The sequence below is a fragment of the Rhinopithecus roxellana genome, chromosome 15, assembly GCF_007565055.1.
Source record: "Rhinopithecus roxellana isolate Shanxi Qingling chromosome 15, ASM756505v1, whole genome shotgun sequence".
Classification (NCBI taxonomy): Eukaryota; Metazoa; Chordata; class Mammalia; order Primates; family Cercopithecidae; genus Rhinopithecus; species Rhinopithecus roxellana.
The window spans coordinates 20,783,749-20,795,777 of NC_044563.1; the positions used below are offsets into that span (position 1 = coordinate 20,783,749).

General features: G+C 37.2%; 1 protein-coding gene and 1 pseudogene across 1 annotated transcript; both read left to right on the forward strand.

Moving 5' to 3' along the window:
- The first annotated feature begins 936 nt into the window (after positions 1-936).
- On the forward strand, positions 937-1,881 carry LOC104677677 (olfactory receptor 9I1). Its single transcript, XM_010382789.2, has one exon. It carries the CDS (start codon positions 937-939, stop codon positions 1,879-1,881), a length of 945 nt encoding a protein of 314 aa, XP_010381091.2.
- A 6,568-nt stretch (positions 1,882-8,449) lies between these two features.
- LOC104677692 overlaps positions 8,450-12,029 on the forward strand; it is a 30,265-nt pseudogene continuing 26,685 nt past the window's right edge.

Below are 12,029 nucleotides of genomic sequence, written 5' to 3' on the forward strand. Positions count from 1 at the left end.
AGCCCCACGACGTAGGCATATTTTTCTGTGTTACAAATGGGTGAATATGTTATTTTAAGAATGTATGAACTCCTCTACCCAACTTTGATTTAATGAAAAGTTGAGGCACAAAGGGGTTAGGTAACTTACCCAAGGTCAAAAAAAGGTAGCAGGCCCATGAGTTTGAACATATTATTTACAATCATGGTGTATAAATAACCAAAAACATTTTTAATGCAATATGTTGAAGATGATGGCCTCTGAGATGGGGTGGTGATGATTAAAGTAGAAAGAAAGACTTTTTGTTATCAGTTAATACTACTCGACTAGGCAATTTTTTTACTGCCCACTAAATAATTATATAATAAGACAGAAAATATCATTGTGTACTATAAGGGAATGGAGGGCAGGAAGAACAGATTCATCAGCTTCCAACTTGTGAAAGGCTTTCATGAGAAGAAGTGATTAAAATTGCTGTGAGTATCTAGAAGGGGTAAAACTAAGGCCAGTATGTGAAAGGTACAGAAGGAGAAACCCTAGGTCCAAAAAGAGAATCAACAGGTGGAACTGTTCGCAGATGGAGACTCATATGACAACTGAGTGACCGTGTGGTGGGTATATGGTAAGTGAGACTCCAGCCCCAGATGGGATTGGAATAGATGCTATCTAGGTCTCTTCCAAAGCTGAGAATTGTGTGCCTCTTATCTTTACAGAAATTTCCAAATGTAAACTAGAATTAATTTGAATCAGAAATACCAGCTTCAGGCTCAGTTCCATAAAATGCAAGAGATGTCCAAAGAAAATCAGCCAGTTTCAGAATTTCTTAAAAACAAGCTTTACAAATAGGCCCAGAATTATAAGCCACACTTCCATCATAGAGGGAAATATTCTGTCCTTCACTTCTGAAATTCTTTTTATTTCATTCTCATCCTCAGACCAACAGTCCATATTGTCTCCATGGCCAAGAATAATCTCACCACAGTAACCGAATTCATTCTCATGGGCTTTATGGACCACTCCAAATTGGAAATTCCCCTCTTCCTGGTGTTTCTGAGTTTCTACCTAGTTACCCTTCTTGGAAATGTGGGGATGATCATTTTAATCCAAGTAGATGTCAAACTCCACACCCCAATGTACTTCTTCCTGAGCCACCTCTCCCTGCTGGATGCCTGTTACACCTCAGTCATCACCCCTCAGATCCTAGCCACATTGGCCACAGGCAAAACGGTCATCTCCTACGGCCACTGTGCTGCCCAGTTCTTTTTCTTCACCATCTGTGCAGGTACAGAGTGCTTCCTGCTGGCAGTGATGGCCTATGATCGCTATGTTGCCATTCGCAACCCGCTGCTCTATATTGTGGCCATGAATCCCAGACTCTGCTGGAGCCTGGTAGTAGGAGCCTATGTCTGTGGGGTGTCAGGAGCCATGCTGCGTACCACGTGCACCTTCACCCTCTCCTTCTGTGATGACAATCATATCAACTTCTTCTTCTGTGACCTCCCCCCACTGCTGAAGCTTGCCTGCAATGACACAGCAAACATCGAGATTGTCACCATCTTCTTCGGCAGTTTTGTGATTTTGGCCAATGCCTTAGTCATCCTAATTTCCTATCTGCTCATCATCAAAACCATTTTGAAAGTGAAGTCTTCAGGTGGTGGGGCCAAGACTTTCTCCACATGTGCCTCCCACATCACTGCTGTGGCCCTTTTTTTTGGGACCCTTATCTTCATGTATCTGCAAAGTGGCTCAGGCAAATCCCTGGAGGAAGATAAGGTCTTGTCTGTCTTCTACACAGTGGTGATCCCCATGCTGAACCCTCTGATCTACAGCTTAAGAAACAAAGATGTAAAAGACGCCTTCAGAAAGGTCACTGGGAGACTCCAGGTGTCCCTGACCATGTAGATCTGAGTGAGAGGAATTTTGCTTTAGTCCACTTTTTTCCCATATCAATATATCCTAATAGGCACCATCACTATATGCAACCTATACCTACAAACAGAGAAGACAGAAGGTAGGTACCACCAGGCACACAGGGAAACTACAACTGTGGTGAAATTAGTTTCCAGTCATTCCATGTTCTTTCTTCTTATCCCCGTCTTCCGCTTTCAATCCATTCCTTAGCACTCAGCAGTCTCTTGCTGTTCTCTAATGTCACAACTTACAGACTCTCAGGTTCCGGGAGGTCTTGAGTTTATTTCATTCATAAAGAATTTCATATTCTTTATGTTATTTTATGAATATATGAACTCCTCTACTCAACTTTGATTTTATGAAAAGTTGATCCTCATTGCCTCTCCATATGGAAACATAGCTGACTGATACTGAGTTAACTCTTTGCAGAAAATTATAGCTATAAATTGTACTATTGGAGAACAAGGGTTTTTTGTGGTATGGATAACCTGTCAACTCATTATAAAGTAAATGAAAAGAACCTATGAACCCAGTGAAATTTCTAATCAGAAAAAAATAGAGTAGATCGGGAAAGGGTGCTTTCTTTGGACTAGTCTTCCTCTAATGGCTTCCTAAATGGTTTCTAATATCTGCAGGACTATAATATCTTCTTCTTAAGTGACAATTCTCTAGATTCTCAATCTCCAGTTTCTTTATTTTTTTCTCCTCCTAAACACACTGCCTGCCTCATGACAATTACTGCTCTCAGGCTTGTTCCCAGCATCTGCAAAGTCAACAATGATAGACCTGTAGCAAGTAGTCACAATTGATACTACTTTCTCAAGTAAAAATAGCCTCTATGATTACAGAAGTAAGCAATTATTGTCCACATCGGATGGTGAACTCCTTGAAGACAGGGTCATAATGCTTCATTTAATACTCTCTTCTATATTGCTGCTTCTGGTACACTAAAAACTACTATACATTTATGAAAGACATTAAAGAAGAGACAAATAAATAGAAAGACACCCCACATTAGAGTGTAAACTAGTTCAACCATTGTGGAAGACAGTGTGGCAATTCCTCAAGGATCTAGAACTAGAAATACCATTTGATGGATAAATTCCTGGACACATACACCCTCCCAAGACTAAACCAGGAAGAAGTTGAATCTCTGAATAGACGAATAACAGGCTCTGAAATTGAGGCAATCATTAATAGCTTACCCACCAAAACAAGTCCAGGACCAGATGGATTCACAGCTGAATTCTACCAGAGGTACAAGGAGGAGCTGGTACCATTCCTTCTGAAACTATTCCAATCAATAGAAAAAGAGGGAATCCTCCCTAACTCATTTTATGAGACCAATATCATCCTGATACCAAAGCCTGGCAGAGACACAACAAAAAAGGACAATTTTACACCTATATCCCTGATGAACATCGATGCAAAAATCCTCAATAATATACTTACAAACCGAATCCAGCAGTACATCAAAAATCCTATCCACCAAGATAAAGTGGGCCGTATTCCTGGGGTGCAAGGCTGGTTCAACATACGCGAATCAATAAATGTAATCCAGCATATGAACAGAACCAAAGACAAAAACCACATGATTATCTCAATAGATCCAGAAAAGGCCTTTGACAAAATTAAACAGCCCTTCATGCTAAAAACTCTCAATAAATTAGGTATTGATGGGATGTATCTCAAAATAATAAGAGCTATTTATGACAAACCCACAGCCAATATCATACAGAATGGGCAAAAACTGGAAGCATTCCCTTTGAAAACTGGCACAAGACAGGGATGCCCTCTCTCACCACTCCTATTCAACATGGTGTTGGAAGTTCTGGCCAGGGCAATCAGGCAGGAGAAGGAAATAAAGGGTATTCAATTAGGAAAAGAGGAAGTCAAATTGTCCGTGTTTGCAGATGACATGATTGTATATCTAGAAAACCCCATCGTCTCAGCCCAAAATCTCCTTAAGCTGATAAGCAACTTCAGCAAAGTCTCAGGATACAAAATTAATGTGCAAAAATCTCAAGCATTCTTATACACCAATAACAGAGAGCCAAATCATAAGTGAACTCCCATTCACAATTGCTTCAAAGAGAATAAAATACCTAGGAATCCAACTTACAAGGGATGTGAAGGACCTCTTCAAGGAGAACTACAAACCACTGCTCAACAAAATAAAAGAGGACACAAACAAATGGAAGAATATTCCATGCTCATGGATAGGAAGAATCAATATCCTGAAAATGACCATACTGCCCAAGGTAATTTATAGATTCAATGCCATCCCCATTAAGCTACCAATGACTTTCTTCACAGAATTGGAAAAAACTACTTTAAAGTTCATATGGAACCAAAAGAGCCCACATTGCCAAGACATTCCTAAGTCAAAATAACAAAGCTGGAGGCATCATGCTACCTGACTTCAAACTATACTACAAGGCTACAGTAACCAAAACAGCATGGTACTGGTACCAAAACAGAGATATAGACCAATGGAACAGAACAGAACACTCAGAAATAATACCACACATCTACAGCCATCTGATCTTTGACAAACCTGAGAAAAACAAGAAATGGGAAAGGATTCCCCATTGAATAAATGGTGCTGGAAAAACTGGCTAGCCATATGCAGAAAGCTGAAACTGGATCTCTTCCTTACACCTTATACAAAAATTAATTCAAGATGGATTAGAGACTTAAATGTTAGACCTAAAACCATAAAAACCCTAGAAGAAAACCTAGGCAATACCATTCAGGACATAGGCATGGGCAAGGACTTCATGTCTAAAACACCAAAAGCAATGACAACAAAAGCCAAAATTGACAAATGGGACCTAATTAAACTAAAGACCTTCTGCACAGCAAAAGAAACTACCATCAGAGTGAACAGGCAACTTACAAAATCGGAAAAAATTTTTGCAATCTACTCATCTGACAAAGGGCTAATATCCAGAACCTACAAAGAACTCAAACAAATTTACAAGAAAAAAACAAACAACCCCATCAAAAAGTGGGCAAAGGATAGGAACAGACACTTCTCAAAAGAAGACATTTATGCAACCAACAGACACATGAAAAAATGTTCATCATCACTGGCCATCAGAGAAATCCAAATCAAAACCACAATGAGATACCATCTCACACCAGTTAGAATGGCGATCATTAAAAAGTCAGAAAACAACAGGTGCTGGAGAGGATGTGGAGAAACAGGAACACTTTTACACTGTTGGTGGGACTGTAAACTAATTCAACCATTGTGGAAGACAGTGTGGCAATTCCTCAAGGATCTAGAACTAGAAATACCATTTGACCCAGCCATCCCATTACTGGGTACATACCCAAAGGATTATAAATCATGCTGCAATAAAGACACATGCACACGTACATTTATTGTGGCACTATTCACAATAGCAAAGACTTGGAACCAACCCAAATGTCCATCAATGACAGACTGGATTAAGAAAATGCGGCACATATACACCATGGAATACTATGCAGCCATGAAAAAGGATGAGCTCATGTCCTTTGCAGGGACATCGATGAAGCTGGAAACCGTTATTCTGAGCAAACTATCGCAACGACAGAAAACCAAACACCTCATGTTCTCACTCATAGGTGCGAATTGAACAATGAGAACACTTGGACACAGTGTGGGGAACATCACACACTGGGGTCTGTTGTGGGGTGGGGAGATGGGGGAGGGATAGCCTTAGGAGAAATACCTAATGTAAATGATGAGTTAATGGGTGCAGCAAACCAACATGGCACATGTATACATATGAAACAAACCTGCACGTTCTGCACATGTACCCTAGAACTTAAAGTATAATTTTAAAAAAAGAAAGACATCCCACATTCATTAACTGGAAAACTTAATATTACTAAAATATTCATTTTATCCAAAGCAATCTACAAATTCAATGCTATTCCCATCAAAATCCCAATGGCATTTCTTAGAGAAATAGAAATTGTATATGGAACAATAAAATACCCAGAATAGCTAAGGCAATCTTGATAAAGAAGAATAAGCTGGAGGCATCACATTTCCTGCTTACAAAATATAGTAATTCAAACAGTATGGTACTGGCATAAAAATAGACATACACATCAATGGAACAGAATAGGCAGCCCAGAAATAAACTCACACATATATGGTCAACTGATCTTTGACAAAGGTGCCAAGAATACACCATGGGGGAAAAGACAGTTTCTTCGATAACTGGTGTTAAGAAAACTGCATGTCCCTATGCAAAAGAATGACATTGGACCCTATCTTATGCACACACAAAAATTAACTCTAAATAGATTTAAAACTTAAATGTAAGACCTGAAACTGTAAAACTCCTATAAAAAATAAAAATAAAAAATAAAATAAAAAAATTTTAAAAAAAAGGAGAAAAGCTTCATGACATTGGTCTTCCCAATAATTTCATAGATAATGACACCAAAAACACAGAAAAAAAATAAAAAATTGACGAGTGGAACTATATCAAACCAAATATCTTCAGCACAGCAAAGGAAACAATCATCAGAGTGAAAAAGCTACCCAAAGAATGGTAAAAAATATTTGCAAGCCATCTGTTTAATAAGAAGTTAATTGCTAAAATATATATAAACTCAATTATAATAAAATAAATAATACAATTAAAAAATGAACAAAGGAACTGAATAGATATTTCTACAAAGAAGACCTACAAACAGCCAACAGGTATATTAAAAGGTATTCAGCATCACTAAATCATAAGGGAAACGCAAATCAAAACTACAATTAGATAACACTTCACACCTATTTTGAAGGCCATTATTTAAAAAAAAGATAGCAAATGTTGATGAGAATATACAAAAATTGGAACCCTTGGACATGTTCCAGTGTCCAAGGGGGTGGAACATGTTTGTGGGGATGTTAAATGGTACAGCCACTACGGGAAACAGTAGAGAGTTTCCTCAAAAAGTTAAAACTAGAATTATCAAATGATCCAGCAGTCCCACACCTGGACATATATCCAAAAGAGTTTAAATTAGGATCTCAAAGAAAGATCTGCACTCCCACATGCATTGCATCATTATTCACAATAGCCTAGACATGGAAACAATCCAAGCATCCATCAACAGATGAATGGGTAAACAAAATGTGGTATAGACAAAAAACGGAATATTAGTCAGTCTTAAAAAAGGAAATTTTACCATTTGCTACAGGATGATGAACCCGGAAGACATGTGCTTAGTCAAATAAGTCACAGAAGGAAAATACTGTATAATGCCGTTTTTATGAGGTATCTAAAATATTTAAACTTATAGAAGCAGAAAATACACTGGTGGTTGCCAAGGCATGAAGAGAAGGGGAAATGGGCAGTTGTTTTTGAGTCGATATGAAGTTACAGTTTAAAAAGATGAATAAGTCCCAGAGATCTACTGCACAACCTAGAGCCTGTGGTTAATCATACGGTTTTGTACACTCGAAAGTTTATTAAGAGGGTAGATCTCATGTAATTGCTCTTCCCACAAAAACGGAAAAGGGACAAAAGGAAACTTTTGAAGGCGGCGAATATTTTTGTTATTTTGATTTTGGTGATGGTATTATATGTAAGCATATAACCAAACTCATCACATTTTATATATTAAATATGTACAGTTTTGGTATATCAGTTATACCTCAATAAAGATACAAATTAATTAATTGCGACTTCAGAATAAATCTTACAGAACATTGTCATCATTTCATTTGCATGTCATGGCAACTTAAATGGTTGAGTAATAAAGTACTATTAGTGTCTATTTTACCTTCTCTACACAATTTCTTAAAGATAATGTCTGGTTAACCCGGGGTGTAGATGCAGAATTGCATAGAATTTATAATAAAAGTGGACTTGTATCCTCTCTGCTATTTAATGACTCTGTAAATTACAAAAAAAAAAAAAAAATCTACCTTCTCAGAACATCAGTTTCCTCAAATCAAAAAAGAAAAATATTTCCTACTTGAAAGAATTGTTATACAACTTAAAGATGATGAAAATTAGTTTGTAAGTTTGGATTAGTCAGAATTGGTTAGGTTTTCTGTAGCAACAATCGACTCCAAAAAAGTATGTTATTTATTGTTCATAATGCTTGACTCAGGCAAATTGACAGGGGGCTCTGCTTCATGTAGCCATTCAGGCACCCAGGATTAAAGAAGCTCCACCATTTTAATAGCTGTACTGTCTGGAACATGCAAACTCCTCAATCACCAGAGCAGAGGATAAAAGACTACAAATTTACACATGGACATTTACTGCTTCAGTGTGTTGGTTAAAACTAGTCACATAGTCCTGCCTCACCAAAAGGAGGCCATTAAAGATAAAACAAAAATGTTACATTGGCTAAGGAATACTGACTCTCCAAGGGATTCTCTGTGGTTACAATTATTAACATTCCAAAAAATCATGAATAATCAGATTACTTTTTTATTGTTCATCTTATTTCCTACAAATCACTGCTCCCATATTTGGGGAAATTATTGTGTTTTGCCTGTACAAAAGCTTATTTTGTATAGGCAAAATATACTTATTTTTGGATACCTCAGATGGTATTGGAGAAGATTCGGGAAAAGGCAATTTTAGGGATAGGGGATAAAGACTTCTGTTTTGGGTATGTTTTACATTAAAAAAAAAAAAAAAAAAAAAAAAAAAAAAAAAACTACCAGCCAACTGAGAATTGGCCTTTCTCTGCCTCTCATCCTTCTTCTTCTTTATCCACGGGCTTCTTTCTTTTCTTTTTTCTCCACTCCTTCTGTTCATATGGCAGGTCATGGCCTTGTACAAAATACAAGTTTCATGTATTTTAGTTTTACTCAGTATACATTTTTTCATATTTTTGGCTTCAGATAGTAAAGTATTTTAAACTACATTCTATTTCACTAATAGTATTCCCAGAGAAGGACTCTGATTAATTAAGTTTGGTTTAGATGCCAATGCATGTTTAAATGAAATCTGGCCTAGTAGCAAAGAATGTTTTGTACAAAATAACTACTCCAAAAGTATCCATGCTACCGACGCATTGCATACACATGCACACCCTTGCCTGAGAACCAGTCCAGTGAGCCCATCCCTGACAAAGGCACACCTCTGCTACAACAAACTCTCAAAGTCTAACCCACTGAGACACTCACAAACACTTCTTCTTAATAGCTGAAGAAGCTGTTAAAACACACTACTGTGTTTACCCAGAATCAAAGCCAATGCATCCTGCCCAATTGACATCCTAGGTCCCATTTATGGAAATAATTATTTCCTTATGAAAGGTACTCCAGTAAATTGAAAGAGGTGACTATTCTACCAGATGCACTGATAATGTAGTAGCATGAGAAATATTAAGAAGTAAAAAACGAAACACAAAATATGATGCCTCTAAAGGAACACAATAATTTTCCATTCACAGATCTCAAAAAATGAAATTTATGAAATGCCAAAAAAATCAAAATAATAATCTTCATGAAATTCAGTGAGATACAAGAAAATAGAGATACATAATTCAACAAAATCAGGAAAATAATTCATGATCTGAGTGAAAAATTTAACAAAGAGATAGATGTCATAAAAAAATCATGAAAAAGAAATATTGAATGCTGATATGATTTGCCTATGTCCTCACCCAAATCTCATCTTGAACTGTAATTCCCATAATCCCCGCATGTTGTGGGAGGGACCCAGTGGGAGATAATTGAATCATGGGGGCGGTGACCTCCGTGCTATTCTCATGATGGTGAGTGAATTGTCATGCGATCAGATGGTTTTATAAGGGGTTTCCCCCTCTTCACTCTGCATTTCTCCTTGCCGCCGCCATGTGAAGCAGGACGTGTTTGCTTCCCTTTCTGTCATGATTGTAAGTTTCCTGGGGCCTCCCCAGCCCTGTGGAACTGTGAGTCAATTAAACCTCTTTCCTTTATAAATTATCCAGTCTCAGGTATGCCCTTATAGCAACGTGAGAATGGGCTAATATAGATGCAAAGAATTCAGTGAATCAAATCAAATCAAATAAACAAGTAAGAGTTTCAACAACAGATTAGATCAAGCAGAAGAAAGAATTTATGAACTTGTGAAGAAAATTCACAGGGCTTATGGGACATCACTAAGTGAACAAATATACATTCTATGGATGCTAAAGAAGAAGAAGAGATGGGGAAAACTGTAGGAAACTTATATAATGAAATAATAGCTGAAAATTTCCAAAGTCTTGAGAGAGATGTGAACATCTAGATCCAGGAAGCTTAAAAGTCCCTAATAGATTCAACCCAAAAGATCCTCTCTGAGGCACATTTTAGTCAAACTTTAAAAAGTCAAAGAGAATTCTAAAAACAGCAAGAGAATATGTCAAGTCACATCTAAGGGAATCCCCATTATACTAACAGAAGACTTCTCAGCAGAAACCTTGCAGGCCAAGTGAAAATAGAATGATATACTCAAAATGCTGAAAGAAAAAAAAAAAAAAAAAAAAACCTGCCACCCAAAAATACTATACCCAGAAAAGCTTTTCTTCAGAAATGATAGAGAAATAAAATATTTTCAAGAAAGGAAAGACTGAGGAAATTCGTCAACACCAGGCTGGCCTTACAAGAGATACTTAAGGAGTCCTACATCTGAAAGTGAAAGAACAGTAACTACCATCATGAAAACACATGAAAGTATAAAACTCACAGAAAGAGCAGAAAGAGAAAGGATTCAAACCTTATCAATGCAGAAAACACTAAACTGCAAAGATAAATAATGAGGAAAAAAGTTGAAAAGGGCATACAAAACAACCAGAAAACAATTAACAAAATGACAGAAGTCCTCACTTACCAATAATAACCTTGAATGTAAATGAATTAAACTATCTAATTAAAAAATATACACTAGCCAAATTGGAAAAAAAAGACCTAACTATAGGCTATGGATCAAAGACTTAAATCTAAGATTTGAAACTGTAAAAATTCTGGAAGATGGCCAGGTGTGGTGGCTCACACTTGTAATCCCAGCACTTTGGGAGGCCAAGGTGGGCGGATCACCTGAGGTGGGGAGTTTGATACCAGCCTGACCAACATGAAGAAACCCCATCTCTACTAAAAATACAAAATTATCCAGGTGTGGTGGTGCACGCCTGTAATCCCAGCTACTCGGGAGACTGAGGCAGGAGAATCTCTTGAACCTCGGGGGCGGAGGTTGAGGTGAGCTGAGATTGTGCCATTGCACTCCAGCCTGAGTAACAAGAGTGAAACTCTGCTTCAAAAGAAAAAAAAATTTTGGAAGATAACTTAGGAAACCTGCTCTGGACATTGACCTAGGCAAACAATTTATGACTAATACCCCAAAACCAAATGCAACCAAAACAAGAAGAGATAAATGGGACCTAATTAAATGAAAACACTCTGTACAGCAAAAGAAATAATCATCAGAGTAAACAGACAACCCACAGAATGGGAGAAAATATTTACAAACTATGTATCCAACAAAGGACTAATAACCAGAATCTACACGGAACTCAAATCAGTAAGAAGTAAAAACAAATAATCTCGTCAAAAAGTGGGCAAATGACATGAATAGACATTTCTCAAAAGAAGATATACAAATAGCCAACAAACACATGAAAAAATGTTCATCACTAATCATCAGACAAATGCAAATTAAAACCACAATGAGATACCACCTTACCAGAGCCAGAATAGCCATTATTAAAAAGTCAAAAAACAATAAATGTTGGCATTGATGTGGCAACCACACACTGCTGGTGAAAATGTAAATTAGCTCAACCTCTATGGAAAACAGTATAAAGATTTCTTAAGGAACAGAACAAGACCCTGTCTCATATATATACACACTACATATGTGTGTGTGTGTGTGTATAAATATATGTATAGTCATTCTATTGTGTTATCAAAAACTAGAACTTAATTATTCTAATGGTATTTTTGTACCCACTAACTAACCCATCTTTTCCTTCCAACCCCACTACACTACTCAGGTTCTGATAACCACCACCATTCAACTCACTACCTCCATGATATCAATTTTTTAGCTCCCACATATGAGTGAGAACATGTGATAGTTATCTTTCTGTGCCTGGATTATTTCACTTAACACAATATTCTCCAGTTCCATCCATGTTGCTGCAAATGAAAGAATTTCATT